The 26,416-nt window shown below is 51.2% G+C and overlaps 1 protein-coding gene across 1 annotated transcript in view; it reads right to left on the reverse strand.

Annotated features, from left to right (window-relative positions):
- The window catches only part of nol4lb (nucleolar protein 4-like b), a 101,932-nt gene that overhangs the window by 11,395 nt on the left and 64,121 nt on the right, over positions 1 to 26,416 (reverse strand). Inside the window, exon 6 of the mRNA XM_026154952.1 lies at positions 1,772 to 2,247. Coding sequence (XP_026010737.1) covers positions 1,772 to 2,247 — 476 coding nt within the window. The remainder of the gene's footprint in view (positions 1 to 1,771; positions 2,248 to 26,416) is intronic.

Below are 26,416 nucleotides of genomic sequence, written 5' to 3' on the forward strand. Positions count from 1 at the left end.
CCACAGCTCTCTGTATATGAAAGCAATGTGGGGAAAAGAAGGTAACCTGTCGATTACAGAGGAGTGTTGCATGACGCAGTGGGCTACCACCGGGTCCAGTGTTTGCCGTGAGTTCTGCTGTAAAATCATTACGAGAGTTTTCATCAGCCCTGCTCAGCAAAGATATCGGGGAACTGCGACACTTGTTGGAGATGTGGGCGAGATGGAGCTAACCGTTTCCAAATCTTTTGGGATTGCAAAGTTAGTCACCAGCACTAATCCACGAACATCTACAAAATGTGTTTTCATTTGTTTTTCCTTTAACCTTTGAAACCATATTTTTGTGTAACACACCAGTGGATAAATTAATCTAATCATAGAAGACTTTTGTATGGCTGCGAGTAAAACGCCTGTTACGAGGAGATGGCTTAAGCCTGAACCACATTCTGTACAAGAGATCTATACCATGGGAAAACTGTCATTTTCTCTTAAACTTCAGAGGGATACTGTCTACAGAACATGGGCTGTATCCCAATCCAGGGTCTGCAGCCTTAAAGGCCGCATTTTAAGGCCGATTACGTCACAGCGACGCGACGAAGGCTGTCCCAATTCAAAGGCTGCTCGAAATGCGGCCCTCAAATGCGTCCTTCATTTCCCTGAATTTTAAGGACGTGGCGGTGTAGACTTCATGGCCCAATATATCCCAGAATGCATAGCGCGGCGATGGGTGTGGATAATTTTGCCGAAAAAAAAAACGATAAGGGGCGGCCGAAGAGTAAACTTTAATTAAGTACTGAATATTATGTCGCTTATTTATGTGCAAATGTTTAATAACGAAGAACATTAAACATTACTGTTGGCCACACAAAGTCATGTGACATTAGTGACGTTTGTACTAACTTGGTTTTAAAGCCTTTAAATATACGCCGTTCAATAGCTGAGCTTAATCCTACAGAGAATGATCAAAGCTCATGTAGAAAGAAACACACGAACAAAAGATTTTCTCCTTCATCTCTGTCAAACAAAGCTGTATGACACGTTTCCAGTGGTTAGTATCATGGTTGCTAGGCAACCTGGTCAGCACAACGGAGGCTAGACCGTCCCATTTCACAAGCCTCGCACTTCCGGCCTTAGCGGTCTTTGAGTACGCGGCCCTTGAGGATCGTTGAGGCTGCGTACTTTAAGGTTGCAGACCCTGAATTGGGATACAGCCATGGTCTAAATCAGGGGTGTCCAACTCCAGGCCTCGAGGGCCGGCGTCCTGCAGGTTTTAGATCTCACCCTGGGTCAGCACACCTGAATCAAATGCTTAGTTCATTCCCAGGCCTCTGGACAACTTCAGAATATGCTGAGGAGGTGATTTAGCCGTTTAAATCAGCTGTGTTGGATCGAGGACACATCTAAACCTGCAGGCCCTCGAGGCCTGGGGTTCAACACCTGTGGCCTAAACGGACAGAATATGTTAAGCCTGTGAGGTGTGATCTTTTATGAACCATGATTTCTTTTATGTTGATGCTCTGAGTTTCCCATTTCAATAATATGATGCTAACCTGCCTGCCCTGCTACCCCTTTACCCAAGTTCTTTTTAAAAATGTGAAAGCAAAAGTAAAATGTAGAAACGACTGTTATGCTTTCTCAATAAAAGAGACGCTAAAAGAACAAGTTTTTGAAGTCGTAGCGTGCAGAAGCACGACGACACAGAACGTCTCCATCTTCCTGATGGAGCGTTCCACATTCGGGAAAACGCCGGAATTAAATAGAGCTACAGAGGTACAGGAGGCTTGTGTCTCACCTTGCCGCCATATTCCCTGCCGTCGCGGTCCAGTCGCAGCTCGGTCGCGTGTGTGTGTGACTGCGTGTTGGGGGCGTGTGCATTGTGAGGAGCGTGTGTGTGCGGCAGGGGCAGCGGCAGGGCGGGATGTGGAGCTAGAGGAGGTTTGGCAGCCAGCGGGTACTTCCTGCGGAGCTCCTCGGGCGCGCTGGGATGGAGCGCGCCGAGCAGCGCCGCGGCCGCCGCTGAGACAGTGATGGGCAGGTGTGAGGTGGGCAGAGGCAGGCGCTGAGGAGGCGGGTCACTCAGGTTGATCGGCTGCTGGTCCTCAGAGGATGAGGAAGAGGAAGTGGGCCTGCTGAAGTCGAGAGGGGTGGGGCCACCGTTTCCATTCACAACCTCAGTTTCCCTGACTACGGCGCCATCTGTCACAGCAGAGGAGGGAGGGGTCAGGGCGGGCAGGCCGTTTCCACTGCCGCTCTCTGAGGACGAATCATCTGAAAGAAGAGACACGGGAGGGTTAAAGGTCAGACTGACAGCGTTCACTGATGACTTTCACGAGTTTGGTTCACACAGAGACGCCACCTCTCACAGGAAGAGCGACGTTCCCATAAAAGCTGCAGTTCCTCTAACGTCCACCAGAGGCTCCAACCTGACCCCGCCCCACACACAGTAGCAAACACGTGTGTCATGTGACCTGCTGGTTTGTGGCGACGTGCTGCATCGTTTCATTAAACTGAATGTGAGTGTGGGGGCGGGTCTAACTGTGACACTGATCACTCATTGGCCAACCAAATGTCAACGAATCAATCACAGATCTGTGCAGCATCACAGTGCAGTGTGTTTGACCCACACACACACACACACACACACACACACACACACACACACACACACTGCTATAAATCAGTCACTGATAGAACAGATCTCACATTAAGACACTTTCCAGAGCAGAAACTCATCACTTGTCCAGCAGGTGGCATCCCTGCTCCATGAAGAAAACCACCTCAGGCTTTGAGACTCCCTCAGAGTCAGTCTGCTGTCTTTAGTGTTTCAGTGCTGCAGTGATGAAACCTCTCTGCCTCCATCAGCTTTACACAGGTGTGGTCAGGTGCAGCGCAGGGAGAAGCTGGGAGGAGCTGGTAACTACGAGCTGGAATCAACTCAGAGCAGTCATCAGACTCTTCATACTCCTACGTCATCATCATCATCATCTTCATACGAGACCATATACGTTCCTTCTTTTTGTTCTTGGACTCACCGCTCAAAATAATCCTTCTTTATCTGATCCTGGAGCCTCTGTCTGAAACAAGCTGCCTGAGCTCCTCTCCTTTTAACTTAACGTTTACACAAGCTTAAAGAGCAGGTAGGTGGGGCTTTATGACATCACAAAGACCCCAGAGGAGAAGAAAGTGTCACAAACAGTGTTTTAAACAGTCCGCAGCCTGAGCTCACAAACATCTGACAGGCCGGAGTGTGAAACTGCCAACATGTAGATTAAAAACTTAATAAGCCAATAATCTCAACAAGAGTACAATCAATAATGTTGGCATTTAATAATTCATTCAAGTGAGAGATAAACTGATTTGTTTCATTTTGTTTATATTTCCTTTTAATTAATCCCCCATTCATTTTCTTTTTTTTAAATTTCCACCTGCATTACATCAGCTGTTAAATCAATAAATCAACAGCCAGTCTCACACTGCCTCGAACGACGCAGGAATACATGCGATAAAACATAAAAGGAAAATATAAAAATGATTAATTCTGAGGACAATAAAAATAATAAAATGCAAAGAGATGATAAACAACGTGTCGCAAACACCTGCACCTAGTGTCAGTTTGGTGCAAGGACATGTTTAATGTCATTTTTGCTGTTTTAGGCCTCCATACACCAACAGCCACAACATGTCCATGTTTGCTGGGTCAAAGATGAAGACGAGCAGAAATGTGAGAACACAGATGTGACCGAAGCAGACCGCCTGCATTCCTGTGAGCTGTGGCTGACAATCATGACTCGCTGCGGTCTGCAGGATGGAGTGCAGCTCTGCGTCGGGCTCACAGAAACGAATCTGTGCCCCGCTGCCGCTTATCCTTCCCCGCTCAGGCCGACGGGATCCTAAATAAGTGATTGTGGAATAACTGCTTTGTGCAGGCGGGATGGATGCACCGCCGGCCTTTCATCGCTCAGCGCACTCACAGACACACAAAGGAGCCACATTTGAAACATTAGCCTACATTTTCCTCCAATTTGGGATTTAATTAGAGACGAAAGGACGGCGGAGGAGAAAGAGCCGGAGCGTCTGAACGAGCTGAAAAAGATGCAAAGTGAGGAAAATTACGGATAATTGAAGGATGGAGAGAAGCAGGAAAGGAGGAGGAGGAGGGACTGTGAGGCAGAGAGAGTGGAGACGGTGGAGGTGGTGTCAGTCGGTCAGGGCGGGGGCTGGGGGTGACAGAGGGGTGGAGCCAAAACTGCTGCATGGAGAGGGAGGGTGGGGTGGGGGAGTGAAGGAGGAAGGTGCAGCAGCAGAGAGGTCAGGAGGGGGAGGAGCGAGAGTCCTTTAAACTGTTTATCACTTCGTTTCTTATCCAGGCGGAGCTGAAAGAAGCAAAGTTGGAGTTTACTGACCAATCAGCTCGCAGCATTTAGACTCACAGCACCACTCTAACAGGGAGGGGAGGGGAGGGGAAGCCTGCCCGGCGCTGTTTGTTTGTTTATGTGTGTGAGGACTATTCATGCGTGGAAACGAAGGACAGCCTAATTCCTGATGCTGCCTCACAAATCCCCCTCAGCTGCCGGACCACCATCCCCACACCCCTTCATCCCTGCTCCAGCCCTCCAGCCCCATACTGTGAGCGGGTCTCTTCTCTGTCCACACTGGCTGAACAGGGAGTGGTCCTCCCTCTCTCTATCTTCCCCTCCTTCATCCGTCTGTTGTGCCAATCCTGAGCACACTGAAACTCCTCCCCCTCTCTGGATCCCTGTAAACACTGAGACAGTGCCGCCGTCTGTGGAGATGTTTGCTTTGAAAGACCCAAAGATTTAACGGCTGAGACTCGTGTACGGAAACAGTCCAGTGTTCCTGGTGGAGCGTTCAGTTTCAGATACATCAGTATTTGCTCCTTACAGCCAACAGCAGGAGGAGGAGTCCAACCCACAGCTACAGACACATTCCCAGAAGCGTTTTCTTCACTAAATACTTAAACTCACATTTCCAAACGTTCCCACAGCATTTTCATCCGACTTGCACTGACGACAGGAAACTGGAATCCCCGGAGGAAACCAGGACAGGTTTTGAACCAGCAACCTTCTTATCGTTCTCGTTTCCATCTCAAACACTCTAACATGCTTTTATTGTGACACTTAAAGCTCCTTTTTGACTATTCAGAGAAGCTTTGCAGGACTCACAGCTCAAAATAACCCTTCTTTCCCTGATCCTGCAGCTGTCTGAAACAAGCTGCCTGTGCTCCTCCAGCTTAAAGACAACTTTGTCATAACGAGCTTAACGAGCAGGTACACAGAGAACAGCCCTGTTTCCGAGCTCGGCCGTTCTTTATGCGGACGAATAAAGTGTCTCTTATCTTATTTTGAAGGATGTAAAAGAGCCTATTTGACTGTATGTTCTGAAAATAAGGCAGCTGTGACTGAACTTTGACCTGGCAGCAGTACACCTGCACCCTCTGCGGAGGAAACAGGTTAGAGGTCAGACAGGATGGGAAGAAGATGAGGAAGACGAGGGTCGAGCTATAGTCACTAAACGCCGCTGTGAAGCCTGCACCTTCAGGCTCAGCGGGGTTTGTTCCTCAAGGACAAACTCAAGGACTTCCACCTCCCCTTGCTTCTCCTCCATCACCCCCCCGCGCGGTGAAGCCGCTGTGATGCATATCAGCGCCAAGCGTTAGGCCGAGGGACAAATGTCTCCTCGCATCATTAACACACACCTCTGAGAGGAGCGCACAGGTGAACCACGAGTTTGACAGTCTGGTACTGTTTGAGTCTGAATCCACGGGAGGTGCATGGAGGAGGAGCAGGGGGAGGACAATGCTGCATCAGCTGACCTGGAAATGCGCGCCACCGCCAGCGTGCGCTTTTGTGGATTTATGGCGTGCAAAACGTCCTGTTTTCCACCACAGGACGTGGAGCAGGGACAAACGCAGGGCTCGAAACCCCACGCGGGTTTTACTGTGTTGCTCATACCGAGGCTCAAGGATGGAGCATCGCAGAATGTGAAGAAACGGCCGCTGACTGAGGCGACATCATGGAGGGTAAAGCAGAAACGCCTTTGTGCTTCTGCGTGTGGAACATTTTAGCCCTCGACGTGAAGCGTCTCGTTATCCGCCTCGAGCGCCGTTTAATAATTAGAAAGTCTCTTTGCATCACATCCTCTGGAGTTTAGCAGCAAGCTGCTGTGGATCCGACATGATCTATGACAGCGGTGTGAAGACGTCCCAGACATCCACACCTGTCACACACAGACCCTCCACAGCCCACAGACTCTCCCACAGCCCACAGACCCTCCCACAGTCTACAGACCCTCCACAGCCCACAGACCCTCCCACAGTCTACAGACCCTCCACAGCCCACAGACCCTCCCACAGTCTACAGACCCTCCCACAGCCCACAGACCCTCCCACAGTCTACAGACCCTCCACAGCCCACAGACCCTCCCACAGTCTACAGACCCTCCACAGCCCACAGACCCTCCCACAGTCTACAGACCCTCCCACAGCCTACAGACCCTCCACAGCCCACAGACCCTCCACAGCCTACAGACCCTCCCACAGCCTACAGACCCTCCACAGCCCAAAGACCCTCCACAGTCTACAGACCCTCCACAGCCCAAAGACCCTCCACAGTCTACAGACCCTCCACAGCCCACAGACCCTCCCACAGTCTACAGACCTTCCACAGCCTACAGACCCTCCACAGCCCACAGACCCTCCCACAGTCTACAGACCCTCCACAGCCCACAGACCCTCCACAGTCTACAGACCCTCCACAGCCCACAGACCCTCCCACAGTCTACAGACCCTCCACAGCCCACAGACCCTCCCACAGTCTACAGACCCTCCACAGCCCACAGACCCTCCACAGTCTACAGACCCTCCACAGCCCACAGACCCTCCCACAGTCTACAGACCCTCCCACAGCCTACAGACCCTCCACAGCCCACAGACCCTCCACAGCCCACAGACCCTCCCACAGTCTACAGACCCTCCACAGCCCACAGACCCTCCACAGCCCACAGACCCTCCACAGTCTACAGACCCTCCCACAGCCTACAGACCCTCCACAGCCCAAAGACCCTCCACAGCCTACAGACCCTCCCACAGTCTACAGACCCTCCACAGTCTACAGACCCTCCCACAGCCTACAGACCCTCCACAGTCTACAGACCCTGCCACAGCCTACAGACCCTCCACAGCCCACAGACCCTCCCACAGTCTACAGACCCTCCCACAGCCTACAGACCCTCCACAGTCTACAGACCCTCCCACAGTCTACAGACCCTCCACAGCCCACAGACCCTCCCACAGTCTACAGACCCTCCCACAGCCTACAGACCCTCCACAGTCTACAGACCCTCCACAGCCCACAGACCCTCCCACAGTCTACAGACCCTCCACAGCCCACAGACCCTCCACAGCCCACAGACCCTCCCACAGTCTACAGACCCTCCACAGCCCACAGACCCTCCACAGCCCACAGACCCTCCACAGTCTACAGACCCTCCCACAGCCTACAGACCCTCCACAGCCCACAGACCCTCCCACAGTCTACAGACCCTGCCACAGCCTACAGACCCTCCCACAGCCTACAGACCCTCCACAGCCCAAAGACCCTCCACAGCCTACAGACCCTCCCACAGTCTACAGACCCTCCACAGTCTACAGACCCTCCACAGTCTACAGACCCTGCCACAGCCTACAGACCCTCCCACAGCCTACAGACCCTCCACAGCCCACAGACCCTCCACAGCCTACAGACCCTCCACAGTCTACAGACCCTCCCACAGCCTACAGACCCTCCACAGCCCAAAGACCCTCCACAGTCTACAGACCCTCCACAGCCCACAGACCCTCCCACAGTCTACAGACCTTCCACAGCCTACAGACCCTCCACAGCCCACAGACCCTCCCACAGTCTACAGACCCTCCACAGCCCACAGACCCTCCACAGTCTACAGACCCTCCACAGCCCACAGACCCTCCCACAGTCTACAGACCCTCCACAGCCCACAGACCCTCCCACAGTCTACAGACCCTCCACAGCCCACAGACCCTCCACAGTCTACAGACCCTCCACAGCCCACAGACCCTCCCACAGTCTACAGACCCTCCCACAGCCTACAGACCCTCCACAGTCTACAGACCCTCCACAGCCCACAGACCCTCCCACAGTCTACAGACCCTCCACAGCCCACAGACCCTCCACAGCCCACAGACCCTCCACAGTCTACAGACCCTCCCACAGCCTACAGACCCTCCACAGCCCAAAGACCCTCCACAGCCTACAGACCCTCCCACAGTCTACAGACCCTCCACAGTCTACAGACCCTCCCACAGCCTACAGACCCTCCACAGTCTACAGACCCTGCCACAGCCTACAGACCCTCCACAGCCCACAGACCCTCCCACAGTCTACAGACCCTCCCACAGCCTACAGACCCTCCACAGTCTACAGACCCTCCCACAGTCTACAGACCCTCCACAGCCCACAGACCCTCCCACAGTCTACAGACCCTCCCACAGTCTACAGACCCTCCACAGCCCACAGACCCTCCACAGTCTACAGACCCTCCCACAGCCTACAGACCCTCCACAGCCCAAAGACCCTCCACAGCCTACAGACCCTCCCACAGTCTACAGACCCTCCACAGCCTACAGACCCTCCCACAGTCTACAGACCCTCCACAGTCTACAGACCCTGCCACAGCCTACAGACCCTCCCACAGCCTACAGACCCTCCACAGCCCAAAGACCCTCCACAGCCTACAGACCGTCCCACAGTCTACAGACCCTCCACAGCCTACAGACCCTCCCACAGTCTACAGACCCTCCACAGTCTACAGACCCTGCCACAGTCTACAGACCCTCCACAGTCTACAGACCCTCCACAGCCCATGTTTATGCTCCACCCTGACGATGAGCTGGATGCAGACGCTCACACAAACACAGCGAGCGCGTTTTCCTTTCTACGTTTACACAATTATCTGTCAGCTGTTAGCAGCACTGCATTGATTTTGGCGTCATTAGCAGGCTCCACACCAAAGAGAGGAGGAGGAGCACGAGCAGGGGAGGAGAACCAGAGAGACGCCAGGAAACGGGAGCAAAAGGGAGACCGGTTCAGAGAAGTAGATGATGGAGGGAGAGGCAGCGGTGGAGAGGGTGGGGGGCTGCAATGGGTCATTTCCTGAAGTAGATGATTTCCTGTCAGTTTTCATTTGAGGCTTTTCTTCACAGCGGCAGCGAGAGGCTGTCCTCGCCCCGTGCTCCCCTCAGAGGAGCCGACCTGAGGGAGAGCGGTAACAGATGCTAATTCCTTCACTCCTCCTCTTCCTCCTCAGCCACCTGTCCCAGGGGAGGAGGAGGGAGACAGAAAGAAAGGAGGAAGAGGAGGAGGTGGTGGGCCGTGACTCCCCTGCATGGGATTACACTGGATTATCCCGCTAAGACGCAGCACGAGCTGCACACTAGTTCTCAGCGCCTGACGCCCGGCGACGCCCTGCCCCACCAAGCATCTTCATAGCAACACTCCCCACCCCACCCACCATCCACTGCAATGTTGGTGATGACAGCAACGCTCCCACTGACAGGACCAGCTGACACACACACAGACACACACACTCACACATACACACAGACACACTCACACACAGACACACAGACACAGACACACTCACACACACACACTCACTCACTCAGACACACACACAGACACACACACTCACACAGACACACTCACACACACAGACACACAGACACACTCACACACAGACACACACACTCACTCACTCAGACACACACACACACACACACACACACACACACACACACACACACACACACACACACTCACTCACACAGACACACACACACTCACACACTCACTCACTCAGACACACACAGTTCTATGGAAGGCCAAACGTGAGAAATGAACAGATTCCTCCCTCCTGTTGTCCCACAGTCTACAGACCCTCCCACACCCTCCTTTACTGCTCGGTGTTTTATTCACGGTAAATAAACGTATTCATCAATCAACACATCAGTAACAAGCTACTTCTGTGTTCCTTCCTTTCACTGAAGCCTTTCTCAGTTTTGTTTGTAACTCAGATGAAGGATTTATTCTTCTTATTATTATTTTATCATCCAGCTGTTTTGTTGTGATTTGTTGGTTATCTTGGTGGTGGGAGGAGTTCACACCACTAATGAACCTTCACATGGACGAGTTTGTCCAGCAGGGTCAAATCTGACAACAACTAAAGGCAGTCTCCACATGACCAGGCCCTCTGGCTCCTCCCCTTTTCTTCTGAATGCTTGCCCCTCAGTTTGAGCAGCAGGTGGGCGGGGCTTTCCCATCACACAGGGATTACTGCACATACACTTCATCATGTCTAAAATATGACCAAGAACAATCAGAGCATATCAACCTCAGGCTTATTTCTAGTTGCTTTCAACTCTGTAAAAGATCCACTGTCAGGCACACGTATGACGATCTTTACAGAGACATGAATCAACTGAAGCAGCCACACTGTGTCTGTGGAAATACAGACAAAGATGAGGAGACCCAGCCTGCAGGGACCTGTGCACCCGGGACGCTCTCTGTCCTGAAGCTTGGGGTCAGGAAGGGTCGTTGCTGTGGGGTCAAGTCAGTGTCCAATAATGACGCCCCACGGGGAGAGGGGAGGGGCAGCTTTGATAAAACAGCATTATTATTTGACGGGCCGTCAGAAGCACATGCCGTTGTGCAATCACACATCAAAGCGGTCGTCATCATTCACTGGAGCCACATCTCGGGCATCGGCGCGTCTGACAGACCGTCGCTTCCTCCCTGACCTATAAAATCAGAGCAAATGGAAAACAGCATGAAGACATTAAACTGCTCTTTAGGGCGGCGGCACTGGAAACAGGAAGGCGGCTGGAGATGGATGATGTGTTTTAAAAGACGAGCACAGAGAGGAGCGACAGCTAAAAGCCCGATCAGTGAGATGGATGGTGATGGAGGGACGCAGCTCCGACCGTCAGGGGAACCGCATCGCTTTCTGCCGCTCATCGCTCAGATTTGTTTGAGCCTTGGTTTCATCTCTCGGCTGTTTGTCCTCCACTCTTCTTCCTCCTGCTGAAGCTCTGTCACTGACACCTTAGCCCTAATGAGGCGGAGGAGGAGAAGTGATGGAGACTCTGTCCTGCAGGGCTCGGTTCTGTCATGAACGTGGACATCAGGAGGAGCTGGGTGGGGTTCCCACCTGTCAGTCATAAGAGCATGGCAGCTGAGACGTGATGGGTGGACCCTTAACGAGGAATTCATGGCCTCCATGAACAGCATGGAGCTTCATGTCTTACAGACACTCTGCCGAGTCACAGCAGCGAGCTTGCATCCACCCATGCCTGGTCTCAGGACAGCCTCGCATCCACCTCCAGCTCCTCTGTGAGGAGACAGGCGTCTCCCTGAGTCTGACCCGGGTCTTTATAGGTAGGATATACCTGAAGCGCTTCACCTGGGTGGTGTCCAGCATTCGTTCCCTTCGGTGTGCTGGAGCAGCAGCTCTCCTCTGAGGACACTCTCAGACCCACAGCCGACGGGAAGATCGAGCAGCTTCACCTCCACCTTCAACAGCGTCCTCCAACCTGAAGTGGGGACTTTTTCCATATGAGCCACACCTGAACTGCTCCATTGACGGTCACTGGATGATGGAACCCGAATACCCCACCAAGAAAGTCTGGGTACATCCAGAGCAAGCAGGACCAGTCTCATGACCTTCTGACCTCCTCACACATGTAGGAGAAACATGAAAGGTCCCAGAAGCTGAGAGGCACGAGGACGCCTGCACAGAGCCTCACACGTTTAGTCAGACGCACAAACTAGAACATCAAAAACCATAACATGCACGTCCCAGAGGTCACAAAGCCATAGTTAGCAACCTGTAACCCTTCAGATTGGAAACCAGTGATGCCCTTTCCATTCTCCAGTTTCTGCCTCCACCAGCTCCACAGCATGACATCACAAACAGAAAACCTGCCACCATCTCATCAGAGAAGATTCCCACATCTGAGCGAGGAACCACCTGACAACAGGACTAGGAATGGGTATCGTTTAGGTTTTATCCGATACCAGTACCAAACCGGTACTTTTGAAACGGTGCCGGTGCTAAGATAACAATGTTAGCCTTTTCTGTAGCTATGGGGCATATATGGCATCACTCTTGGCTGGAAGCTTAATCAATGGAAAAAACACAAACTTTGTCCAAAACCTCTCATGTTTAACTGTTTCCCACTTTTTCTTTGGTCATTTTGGCCTTTTTAGCCAGGGTGAAGGGAGTATCTGCCATCAAACAAGAGGACAGCCGCATGTAGCTATGATGATGTTTGCTAGTTCACCTTACATGCATTAATGTAATAACGTGGTTAGCCTACTCAACGTAAATTACACACGAACAACATGAAGCTACTCACGCAGAGAAGAACGGCTGCTGCTGCATCATCATCCTCATCATTTCTGCTACACTGGCAGGGCTAGGGGCCAGGACTCTATTTTTCGGGTTTTTGGGGGATGTTGCTAACTCCGGGTCCGATAACAGGCACCACACCCGCAGTAGATGCGCTCGGTGTGAGGTCTCGCAGCAAGCTATCAAATACGGCGCATTTCTCGGCTTTTATCAAAACGCTATGCGTCGCCAGGTGTTTCATTAGATTCGAGGTGTTACCTCCTTTGCACAGTATCACAGTATCAGCTTAAAGCACTTGTTGCTGCTGAGTTTGCATCTTTTGTTGTGAAGTACAGCCAGACTTTTGACTGCTTCGCCTTGGGCATTTTTAATCTGTAGCTCTGCTCTAAAAGAACGGACGTACCTGGGCCCGCCTACTATCCTTGGAAATGTAAAATGAATGGCTAGGATCCAAAGTGTATGACATCTCAGGGGGGGAAAAAAAGCACCGAAATGTGCGCTGCTTTTCGGTCTGGTTACTACCGTTTATGTCAGAACAGGTGCCATTATGGCACTGGATACCAGGACCCATCCCTAAACAGGACGAGAACCAACAGCAGTGTGTGTGTGTATGTATTGGGTGCAGAGCAGAATAGGAGGATGGTAGAGTCAGCAGAGGAGTAACAAAGACACGGCTGTCACAGCCTGCCACTGCTAACACACAGACACGCGTCCTTTGTTAGCCAACACTGTAGCATGTGCTCTCTGTGCCCTGCAGAGGCTCGCACATGCACACTGGCTCTCTGTGCCGCTCAGAGACACCCAAACGGTCACGAGGGTCGGACACTGGATACCCAAACATGTGTGTGTGTTTGGGGGGATGCATCACATGCAGCATCATGCTACACAATACAGCACCCAGATGAGGAGCGTCAGCCTCATGGATCCTCCCTGTTTCAGCACAGACAGGAAGATGACTCAGTAGGTTAAAGTGAGGAGAACTCCATGATTATGTTTACATTCTGAACTCATGTTAAATCAATGAGCGTTTGTGAATGAGTTTATGATGACACTCTCACAGTAGCTCAGGATCATATACTGTATATTAAAGATGGTCTACCGTCTACTCGAAGGGTTTTTATGGAGTGACTATTTGATGACAGGGTGCTACGTTATCAGCTAATGCTAGCTAGAGTGGTTGGCATATACTGTACAGGAGCATACCTGCTAAACAGTAATATCCAATGAAAATCCCCAAATATCACTCACAAACCTGAAGCTCCGCCTTCTTGGGCCCTCTGTTAGTACAGTGACCTCACAGCAGCCATATTATTGGTCACATGATGTCATTAAAAATGCTCCAAAAGGTTAGCACAGAGGTCCAGTTCAGCCTAGCACACCGCTAGCAGCTACAGCTGCACACGTCACCACCCACCTGTCAGTCAGAGGCCACGCCCCCAATCACCTCTGTACAGGTGTCATAAAGGACGATGTTATCTGCAGACCAATCAGTTCTTGTGTCAGGCTGTAAACATGTTTAACATGGGGTCTGACTCTCTGCTGCTTCTGCTGGACGTCAGCAAAACTGCAGGTTTGGGTGCTCTGCAGGTCGACGCGTGTTCACAGATTTAATCATCTCAAATGAAAAACATGAAACTTTCTGAACTGAAAATAATCCACAGTCCTGCCTGCAGCTGCAGTGTGTGTGTGTGTGTGTGTGTGTGTGTGTGTGTGTGTGTGTGTGTGTGTGTGTGCGCGCGCGCGCGAGCTGTCATTAAGAATTAATGGATGATGGTGTCTTCTGCCTTTAATGGTGGCACCGATCCAAACGCGGATGAAATATTTAGCATCACTGCTCCAGTTTTCCACTGAGTGAATTACACAAACCCACTGGTGGGGGAAAGCCCGGGTCACTCCTTTACGCCATGATGAAATTCATTATCTCAGGCGTGGAGGATAATGAGGTGAGATAATAGCTGTCACGCCGTAATCCACAGTCAGCGCAGTAATGCAGGATCTGGGCACTCAGTCAACCAGCTAATAGGATGGGACGAGCACAACGCCAGCGAGCGAGCCACCATGCCAGCACGACACACACACTCTGTCCTCCGGTGTGTGGTCCTCTTGCTTCCCCTCTCACTCACTTCCCTCTGTGGGCGGGGCAGCTGATGGAGGCCGTGGAGGTTCATGGGTCAGATGGCGAGCAGGCCTGGAGCAAAGGCAGCCTTGCTGCCAGTACAGAGGGACCAGTGTTCACCCAAAATAACTCCCTGCTCTGTAACGGTCTGCAATAATTCTGACCACAGACTTCGGTACACCACGCTGCATGTCCTCGAGTAACAAAGTTGTGGCTCCGCCCAGAAAAAAGCAAAGCAAAAGCCTCGCATCAGGACAAACCGGCCGATGAGTAAAATCACGTGAAAGATGACAAACACACTGCTGCTCACGGCAGCCTGCAGTCACACACAGGAAGTGTCAACAAAATAAAAGCATGTCTGCACTTTGGTCTTCCATGTTTGTGTCTATTGCTGCTTACCTCCTTGTGTCACTTCCTGTTTTATTTTGTTAGTCACTTTCTTTGTGCTCATAATGATCAGGGAGTCAAAACTAGGAGTGAACACCTGGAATAAAGAAGGTGGACGAGGAGACAGAGGAGAGGAGACAGGTCGTCCCTGCGCCAACTCCAACGAGCAAACTGGTGACCCTGCAGGGCTCCTGGGGCGTGTGCATCTTTTATATACAGTCTGTGGTGCTGCTAAGCTGATACGTGGACAGCTCATGCGCAGCACCTGAGCTGCTGCGATGCCTCGCAGTATTTTCTCTCCTCTGTCCTCGTCGTGCAATATTAATCGAGCCCGATCAGCAAAGGGAAGGTGGCAGACCGTGTGAGCGATCCAGTCCATCTTACCACCCATCACATCCCTGCACTCGCTTCCCGATGTCCCGTCTCTGCTCCTGAGACGAGCGGCAGGAGGCGTGGCTGTACGCACACGCTCGACATGTTTGACGAGCCTCAGCTCCTTTAAATGTGTAATAATCACACAGTTTTATCAGAGTCTGTGTGTGAGAACACTTTCACAGGAAGTGACGAACACGGCCACAAAGTCTTAGTGTGTGTGTGTGTGTGTGTGTGTGTGTGTGTGTGTGTGTGTGTGTGTGTGTGTGTGTGTGTGTGTGTGTGTGTGTGTGTGTGTGTGTGTGTGTGTGATGGGGGATCAGCAGAGAGGATTACATGTCTTTAAACAGAGACTGATCTGTTCTGGGATCAGGAGGATTAACTCCGCTGCTGATGAGCCCGGCGCTGCGGCGTTCATGGAGAAGGCGTGTTCTTATTTCCTGATGAGGCCTTAAAGAACGAGACGCAGCCAGCGAGCTGTAAAGTTTAAACATGGGGCCTGACTGACTGCTGCCTCTGCTGGACATCAGAGGTCCTGCAGTTTGGCGCCTCGTTAGAAGGCGGTTCTTCGTAGAGCTGTTCGATATAACGATATCAGATGACGATGTGAAACCGTCTGTCGTTTCATTTTTACGCTATCGTTTGTTTCGTGGTGTCGCAAAATAAACTTTTTTACGGTTTATTTTTCGTGGCTCTGATGGTCACTGTGGTGTTAATTCCTTAACGTTCTCTTATATTTAAAATAACGACGGTAAACCCAGCGTGCGGCTCTGCTGTCTGCTTTAGTATTTTCCACATAAACCTTTCACAATAAAGCTGAAGATCCTGTTGAGATTTTTCAAAATAAACTGAAATGATGACAAACAGAAGGACCAGTCCAAACAAAGCCAGGACCTTATTCCTAAACCGGGGCTACCTCTGTAGCACGGACATGGTTTGGTTATGAAAAGTTTCATGCATCGGTCAAAACACTCGACTCCAGGTACACGACGCTGAAACACTTCACACAGGTCGAGCTGTCATGTCGCACAGCCCAAGGTTTTAGGACAAATAAACGGACTTGCAGACTGACACTAATACATCAGAGTTTCTGACATTAACGGTTTTTAACCACATGATGTAATCTCAGAGCTGCTATGACACACCAACAGGAAATCAGTTAACACATGTACAGCAGACCCTGAACGCAGCACGGCGTGGGTTCCTCTGTCACTGACCTGCTGGTTTCTGATGGTTTGTGTTAAAGTAAAAAGAGACAAAAACAATAAAATCTGCAGTTTAATTAAAAAACAGATGGTTTGATTCAATCAGGACACAGAGGCCCTGATACTGGAGGCTATTTTTAATGTGTGTGTGTGTGTGTGTGTGTGTGTGTGTGTGTGTGTGTGTGAGAGATACGGGTTGTTGCACAGAGGCCTGGGATCAAGCACACGAGGCTTTAAAAACACGCGTGAGCGCCACATTTATCTCTCGACTGTGTATAATTCATCACACGTTTCACATTATGGAAACATCTTCACAGCTCCGCCTGCACCTCCGGAGGCTCCACCTCCTCTGTGAGAGGACGAACCCCCTACAGGGACCGTCCATGTTCCTGAGTGGGTGAGGGGAGGGAGGCGCCAGACAAAGGAGGAGGATGGAGGAAGAAATGTAGCGGGGACGGGGCTTAAGCAGGCGTTTTGACTCGATGTCACACACGTGGAGAGCAGAGCTTACCGCGCCTCGACAACATTACCGCGGACAGGAAGTCGACGTTTGAGCCGACATCACTCCAACCCTCTCATGTCTTCCCCTGCATTTTACTTTGAAAGTCTCAGCAGGAAAACATGAATCTGAATATTGATCACTGATGGATTATTCTGTTCTTTATGGTGCTGCTTACTGAAATATGGCCTAACCCCAACATTAACGATGACTTATTAATAATCAATTATTAACAAATGTATTAATAATTGATTAATAATAATAACAGAGGAAACAAGAAAACTGAAAGTGTGAAACACCAGAAACAAAGCTCTCTTTATGAAAGTGGACACGAGCTGAACCGTGTATCCAGAATTCCTGCAGTCCTTCGAATGCCTCGTCCTGCCTGGCCATCCTGGCAGAACACGTCGATCACATGATTCCTCCCCCTCGCCTTCATCCTCTCCCCTCGCTCTGTCCCCATCCTCTTCCTCAGCAGGCTGATTTCTACATTTGGGTGGGAGGGGTTGTTTGTTTATTCTTCATCCTCTCTCCTCCTTCCTGAGGCGTCCACCGTCAGCCTGTTCATTGCTGAGCGAGGCAGCTTTAGCAGGAAGTCACGTGACTCGTGTCTGTTTGTGTTTGTTAATAGCCAGCAAGGTCATCACTGCCCGAATGACCTACTTCCCCGAGCGGCAGCGTCGTCAGCGTTCCTGCGTTTGACGTTCCTCTCACCAGCGGCGAGGAGTGAATGTGTCCTCTCGTTACACACCTGCACGCTTTCATGCATCACCTCTCCAGATGAGAGCTGCTCCGTCATTGGTCAGCTTTAAATCACTGCTGTGTGTGTGTCTCAGGCTGTGACGAGGCCACCACACGGGTGCAGGTTTGACTTTTCCCAGCTGATCCTAAATGAAACCTGACGCAGACAAATGTGTCTTCATGTTCCCGGGTGTGAGGATGGCGCTATAAGCAGGTGGACTGTCCTCCTGAGCGCTGCCGTGTCCGTGTTCTACAGAAACACGTAAACGCACCACCTGCAGCCGGGGGCTGTACTGACTTACGGTAAATTAGGTTTGCTTTATGATTTTGGGGCTCGACATGAACGACTGATGTGCAGCTGATGTGAGCCGCTGCTGAGGATCCGGCCTGGACGTCTCTTGTTTCCGGCTCGTTCTCTTCTTCCTCGTCTTTTGGAGACGGCGAGCAGATCGACTCGGTCGCAGTTAAACTCTGCCTTGTTTCTCCCTCAGGCTTCGTGTCTGCCCCGCCCAGCCGTGGGCTGCTCTCGCCCTTCGTATTCTCCCATCAGGCGGGACAAAGTGACTTTATATCAATGAAACTTGACTAATGTAAGATAATGACTTCCTTGCTGAGCAGATATGGGTCTGTCTCCATCATTAGGCTTTTTCTGTGCTGCTGCCTCTTCACTGATCTGATTTGTCTCAGTTTTGTTTCTGAGCTTAAAATTGATTTTTCCTTTATAAAAGGAAGGAAACGCAGCAGCCTGTGCGAGACTGACGCTCTGCACCGAGCTCGGAGACGATTCCAGACACGGAGACTAAAGACGTGATTTCAGCTGCAGACTTCTTGAGAAACACGTCCTCTTTCTGAAAAATGTCTTCTTCTTCCTGTGTGACATTATTGAAATCATCGAGGTTAGGATGTGTGAACAGACTCTGAGCCTGCCTCCAGCAGCCAGCAGGCGGGTCTGTCAGCACCAAACAGTATCACCGAGCCTCAGCTCAGTCTATTAATCACTACAGCAAACCAGGGTCAGAACCAGGAGGAAGCAGGGTCAGAAGCAGGGCCAACATTAGAGGAAGCTGAGGCGCTCTTTCACCTGTCTCGTGTAAATCAAAGCTAGTTTGCTAAACGTGATATCCGATTGGAGGCAGCAGTGACTTCAGCCAACGGTAAACGATGACACAAAGCAAAGCTCTGATATGTTCCACAGGTCAAACTACGACCAGTTAGCCAGGCAGCTTTACATTCACAGCATCCCTGTTACAGTTATAATGGAACAGACCAGTAATTGTGCAGTGATTTTCAACTGTGAGCTGCTGGTAGAGAAGAAAGTACAAGAACTTTCATCTGTCCAAACATTCACTCAGTCACACTGATGGACGCATCAGAGGAACCTCAGGGTTCAGTAACTTCCGCAAAGACCACCCAAGGTGGTGCAAACACGAGCCGTGGGGATCAAGTAACAGGGTTTTTAACAGCAACAGTAAACCCGAGCTAAACCAGAGCTAAACCTCAGCTAAACCAGAGCTAAACCTCAGCTAAACCTCAGCTAAACCTGAGCTAAACCTGAGCTAAACCCGAGCTAAACCAGAGCTAAACCTCAGCTAAACCAGAGCTAAACCTCAGCTAAACCCGAGCTAAACCTGAGCTAAACCCGAGCTAAACCTCAGCTAAACCCGAGCTAAACCTGAGCTAAACCTGAGCTAAACCCGAGCTAAACCCGAGCTAAACCTCAGCTAAACCCGAGCTAAACCTGAGCTAAACCTGAGCTAAACCCGAGCTAAACCAGAGCTAAACCTCAGCTAAACCTCAGCTAAACCTGAGCTAAACCTCAGCTAAACCAGAGCTAAACCTCAGCTAAACCTCAGCTAAACCTCAGCTAAACCTGAGCTAAACCAGAGCTAAACCTCAGCTAAACCCGAGCTAAACCTGAGCTAAACCCGAGCTGTGAGTTGAAGATAAAACCAGCGATGGTCCTGTCATTACTTTACTGCTCCTCACATCATCCAATGAAGCCACTGTCAGCCTCATCCTGTCGCCACGCACATGTGAGGACCACAGCGCACAACATGAACACACAAAGCTGTGACTCACACACAGCATGTGTGAGCGGATCACATGCTGTGTGTGACCAGCATGAATGAGTTAAAACAAAACAAAAGGCCTCTCTGTTGCCCTCAGCAGCCATCACACCGTGAGTCCACGCTCATCTTCAGTATAAATGAACCACAGCCATTTTCAGAGGAACCTGGTTGCGCTGGCTCCCTCTGAGAATTTGCTGCTTTGAGCGCAGAATCATCTAGTTTGTGACATCTTACAGAGGAAATTGCTGAGTGAATCGAGGATGTTGCGGTCAGCGCTGTTCGTTGGACAGGAACGTCTGATTCTCAGCTCAGACTAACTTCAGAGTGATTCACACTGGTTCCCTTTGGTGCTTCCTCTGCATCATCTCAAAGAGGATGCATACCAAAGTGCACATCTATCACGGCCACGGTTCAAAGTACTCCTCCTTATTCTGCAGCAGTATGTAAATCAAAGAGGCATCAGTCAGAGCTTGGTGTATTCCTCTGACGTCTCCTGCCTTTATCTCCCCGTTTAAATTCTCTCATCATCAGTCTGTTTGTTTCTGATCTCCACCTCTGCTGCTCCCTGCCTCCTACTTTCTTCCTCTCATTATCCAAACTGCAGTTCTTCCCTCCTCTCCTGCCTCCGCCGTGAAAAAGGTGACACGTGTTAAACCCGCAGCTTGACTCACCTGAGACCGAGGCTGGGGTTGATGGCGTAACCTCGCAGTAATACGTGCACATCCTGACTCGCACTTCCTGTTGCCTCTGACGAGGGCTGTTGCACCGACAGCATGTTTGGCTTTCAGTGTTTTCTAGAACAAAGCGAGCTCTGTGTCCTTTTAGCGAAGCTCAGACGAAATCGACCAACGAAAGAACCCCAGAGGTCGCTGCGATGACGACCTCCTAACTGAGCCTCCACAGCCCATGTGACCATTTCAAAGACAAAAGCAGCCCCGTAATGTTTGTCCGAGCAGCACATTCAGATGCTGCGTAGTGGACTGCGCTGGTGGTTAGACGTGCATGCGTGGTCTGCCGCCAGGAAACGGTGCGGCTAGCTTCTCATTAAAACACGACGAAATGTCGACGCCTGAGAGGAAGAGGGGAGCAGACACCTTTCACAATAAGACACTCTGTAAATGTTTAGTTGACTGAAATTAATCAGACTTTGCTGTCATATGTAGTGCTGGGTGGGCCGAGCCTGGGTGGGCCGAGCCTGGGTGGGCAGGGCCGGGTGGGCGGGGCCGGGAATCTCTACACCTGGGTAAAGGTGGAGAACGGCCCGAGGACAAAGCCGTGCTGCAGATCTCGCTCACTTCCTCTAACACTCACTGATCTTTGGAGCAGCAGCGAGCGGCAGCGTGGCGTCAGGAAACTCACAAGTGAGCACGAAGGAGAAAAGACAGGAGGTAAACATATGAGAGGGTTACCTAGGCAACCGGAGTTTGGGACGACAACAAACAGCCAGCCGTCAGCGCGACGTGTGCGAAGGGGCGTGTTTTAACCTCATCCACAAACCTGATCGCACAGCGTTTCAAGTAGCGTCCATCCTCAGGCGTGGTCTGTGGTTTGAGCGCCACTCAGCAGCCGTTAGACACACCCTAACCCTCCGCCATGTTTTTATCTGAACCATCCTCACGTCTCCTTCCTCCACCCCACTCATCGCTTCAGCTCTCTGTCCTCCACACGTCTCAGTGTGTGCGTGTGTGTGTTTTTCTGCGTGCGTGTGTGTGTGTCTGCATGCCTGTGTGTGTGTGTGTGCGCGTGTGTGTGTGTGCAGCCTTGAGAGGTGAAAGACAATGCTGGGAGCTCCTCCCTGCCTTCCTCCCACACACACACACTTACAAAGACACAGACTGTGGAGTCTTTCTCCTCCTCGACCTCGCTCTCTGCACCACTCCCACACACACATTCCCGCAGCATCAGCCACACACACACATGTGCATGCACACACACAGACACACACAGTGCTAGCTTTGCGGTTGGCTCTGCATCCCTCGCACCTCCCCGGGTTTCTCTCTTCCCAGCAGTCCTGTATCAGGTCCTAACTCGCCCCTCGAGCCTCATTTATCCTGGAAACCTTCACCGTCTGATTCTGATCTCTGCTGCTCATAAATCTCCTCTCGTGTTTCACACATATGGCCCAGACCCCCTCCAGAGTCAGCCCCCGTCTCCCCCTCAGAGCTGATGAATCTATCCAGTATCTCTCGCTGGCTCGTTCCTTTCTCTCCTCCAGCGGCTCACATCTACTCCAAACTACCTCGAAGGCCTCGCCCCAGGGTATTATATCCCAACCTGGCACCCTCTGCTGTAACCCCGCCCCCTCACAGTCCCACATCCTCCGTATTTACACAGAATAAATACAGCGCTGTATTTATTCCCCTCCATAAAACTTTGTGTCCAGCTTAAATGATGACTTAATTATGTCTTCTAAGGCTGTAATCTAACCGTGTGTCACATCAACCCCGACACAGAGACGCTCAAATTTATCCGTCATGCATCCGAAAACAGCCAGAAACGGTCAGGAGTTTGGGAGGCGGACCTCGCCGCTTTAATCTGACGTCTCGACTTTTATGTGAAAACTTCTGAGAAATGTATGGAGTCAAATACGAGGAATGGAGTTCAGGCTGTTCATAAAGTTTGTCGTAAAGTGTTTGACGGAGGTCAGAGGACATAAAAAAATCAAAGAGACATAAACCGGAGAATAAAGAGCGGCTGCTTCTCAGCGGCAGACGCCGTTGGTTCAATAGTCTGGAGCAGGATTTGGAGACAGCGCTGCATTTACATCCACCCACACACACAGCCTCCATCTGCTGTCTGCACACACACTTTACCAAACTTTATGACCTCGCTGTAAAACTTGACTGCCTGTCACAGCTCACCTCCGTCTGTGACGACAGCAAACTCAGCCCAGCTCCACCTGATGGAGTTTTATACTGGAGTCACCCTTACAACAACAACAACAACAACAACAACAACAACAACAACAACAACAACAACAAGAGTGCACAAATCAGGAACCAGAATCACAGTTTTAGTTCAAATTAGGCTTCAATGAAGCGCCTTTAGTCTGTACACACACACACACACCTACCTCTGTGTGTGTGTGTGTGTGTGTGTGTGTGTGTGTGTGTGTGTGTGTGTGTGTGTGTGTGTGTGTGTGTGTGAGATAAATGAAACAGTGAAACCACAAAGTTGAGGTGGAAGATAAAATGTGGTCTGATCCTCGATCAAAGACAGGAAGTGGAGATGAAACTTCTGTGTGGGCTGAAGCTCGACGCAGGAATTTGACTGTGAGCTCTCGCTTCTCATTGGTGCAGATACAGCACCTCCCATCACCTGGTCCTGATGCACCTGAGGAACAGCGCGACACTCACATGATTCTAACGACCGAAGGCGTCGTTGACACATGAAAGCAGAACCAAGCCATCGTATTCAGAACGAAGTGGACGAGCAGTCCTGGAACCAATCAGAGCTCAGCCTGAGCCCCCGAGACAGGAAGGACAACGACCCCCGAGGACCTCGACCCCCTGTGTCTCACCTCATTACACCAACTTTCACGTCCCTGAAAAAGTTCCTGAGAGTAAAAGCTGCAGAAAGCTTGCGTGGAAGCGGCGCTCGGGGGCGGAGGGAGGACACGAGCGCCGCACTTTGTGTTTGCGTGAATAGATACGACATTGAACAGAGAGAAAAGGAGCGAAGACAACACAACGCCACAAAGGCTGACCCGAGCGTATCATCGCTTCTGTTCACAGAACAATGCCGGAGCGCCGAAGGACGACTGAGCGGCCTCGACTCTGAGCGTATTCACGTGTTTTCACACGGCGAGAAGTAAAACATGAACAACGGAGAGCGATGAGGAGGGCAGAGCATTAACACAGGAACATGACGAGCTGGAGCCGAGCGGCTCGGCGGCCTCGAACGACTCATCGGGATAACGGAGGAAGCACGTGTGACGGAGCGACGGGCATCAGTGTCCCGCCGACACGAGCGTGAGCTCCTCACCAACACGCCGCAGCTCAGGAGACATGAGAAGCACTGCTGTGACACTGAAGCCGTTTGAACCCCCAACACCTCCGCCCTCAAACACCACCCACCATTTCTGCTGCAGCCGAGGAGTGGAGGTCACATTCAGTGCTCCTGAAATCTCATCAGGATGCCAGCCTCCGCCCACAGCAGCGAGCGGACCAGCACCTGAATTCTGGAGCTCGCCACGTCACAATTATTGCTTGGAGATGGACGTCGTCAGGGCTGGCCGTTTGATTTGACGGTGTAAGGGTCGGCGAGCTGAGGGTCTGAACTGAGCCTTTACTGAAATCAGCAGCAGAACAAAAGCATCACAGGCCTTGATGCTCGGACACGCCGCCATCGCCAGACACTCGCTACACGTGTGCGGCTTAGACATGACAGCGTGACCTCGTCCTTCAGCTCGTTACACCCCCCCTCCTGTCAACCTCCCCCACAGCGCCCCTCACCCACTTCAACAAGCAGGTGTTTGTTCACCTGTGTGAGTGTGTGTGTCTCTGTGTGTGTGTGTGGGTGTGTGTGTGTGTGTGGGTGGGTGGGGGGGGTTATGTTCCCTCTGAGGGGGGCAGCTGATAACAATGGGTACAAATTTCAGATTGGGACACTTTATGGAGCCAACCTTTGGACGTCCTCTGAACCATAAAACACCATAAAACAATAACACACACACACACACACACACACACACTTTAAGGCAGTGTAATAAAATAAGGAGGCACACCTGGGGGGTGACCTGCGGGGCCTCACAGATAAGAGCGAGGACGGCGATGTGGACAAGCGTTCACCTCGTCTTTACTCGTGCAGTAAATCAGTTGCACAACGAAGACGCCAAATGTAAGGACGCGGTCAGCAGGAAGCGAGCTCTGACTGCACACGTGCAGAACATCCGCCGTCGTCACCCTCGGGTTCTTCCTCTGCTGGACTTGTGAAACGTGTGATATGAAAATGCGAAATATTTTACATGCAGGTAGCTTCTCCTTTCTCAGGAGTGAAAAAAGCAGCCAATGGCGGCGCGTGTGAGACCGCACAGTCCAGCGATGACTAACACTCCTTCCTGTTACTCAGCATCGCTCTCCACCGCACGCAATCAGACGGAGACTGAAAACAGTCTCGTCTGTGACAGGGCGAAGGTCACGGGAGCGTTCGGAGGGGAACGGCGAATCTGCAGACAGGCCTTCCCCCGGAGTGGCCCGAGGTCAGGCGGATGTGAGACCGTCTCTATCGCTCGCCGAAGACGACAGAGAGCAGAACAACAACCGGTCGAGGTTTCCGGCTCCCGGGCTCAGCGTGATGTTCTCCGTCACATAAAAACCAGAAAAGATGGCCGTCAGCCGCATGCTGCCACGTGTTAGCAGCGCCTCCATGAAAGGCTGGAGCTCCGCCTTCTGTTAGTGACTTCACAGCAGCCATGTTATTGGTCACACGATGCCATTCAAAATGCTGGCAGCTACAGCCGTCCATGTCCCAATCCACCTGTCAGTCACAGAGGCCACGCCCCTGATGATGCAAACAGGCGAGTTGGTGGTTGGTTTCTCTGCCTCACACTGCTCAGAGCAGCTGATCCATCTCTGCTCCATCACAGAGTGATGAAGAGTCCTCTGAGCAGTGACTCTGACACATTTTCCATCAGCTTTCTCTTCTATTAGTGACGTCTGCATTTCCCAGAATCCTCTCATCAGTGACCCGAGAGCTGCTTTCAGCCTCAGAGTGAGCGCCACAATAATGGGCTGGGAAAATTGCAACGCCGCTGCAAACCCCATTAGGCTATTTCCACAAAACGCTCCACATCCCACAGTGCAACACACACACACACACACACCAGGCTGCAAGCCCACGCCGCTCTGAGAGCTCAGCAGGTTTAGTCAGACGCTTGTTTAAAGAGTGTCGAGTCTCTAGCAGAGCTCATTACAGGCAAGCAGGAGGCTGCAGCTAATTACTCACACGCACACGCACACACCTCTATACAAACATGTCAACAGGTTGTGCTCAGACACAGCAGGAGCTCATTCCAGCCTAACAAAGTGTGTGTATATATATATTATATGTTGTACATATATTTATTAGTTTCAGATGTAGCCGTTCTTGTATTTTGCACAACTCTGTTGCTTGTGAAGCTCGCACACAAGAATTTCACTCACATGTGCTGTACCAATGTACCTGTGACAATAAAAGTGATTTGATTTGAGATCTGTGTGTGTGTGTGTGTGTGTGTGTGTGTGTGTGTGTGTGTGTGTGTGTGTGTGTGTGTGTGTGTTTGGGGAGGAGCTAATATTAATTGCACAGCCTCTTAGCATGTTTTAGTTTCAAGGTGTGTGTGTATTAATAATTAAGCAGTGACTGTAGCCGGCACAGCAGACACACACACACTTACAACATTTCAAACTCTTCATCTTTATTGATTTCTTCTCCTTTTTGTGTTTTAGTTATTTTCACTGCGTTGAGGCGGGTCGCTCCTCCACGATGTCTCCAGCGCGTCTGCTCCCCGAGCTGAGCACCATCTGAGCTGTGCTACCGACCGGAGCCTGCTCCCTGCTTTGGCCCTGCGAGCGTCAGCCTGAATAACCTGCAGCAGCTCCGTGCCTGTGACGCAGAGCGCCACCAC

This window comes from Astatotilapia calliptera, chromosome 20, assembly GCF_900246225.1.
Source record: "Astatotilapia calliptera chromosome 20, fAstCal1.2, whole genome shotgun sequence".
Taxonomy (NCBI): domain Eukaryota; kingdom Metazoa; phylum Chordata; class Actinopteri; order Cichliformes; family Cichlidae; genus Astatotilapia; species Astatotilapia calliptera.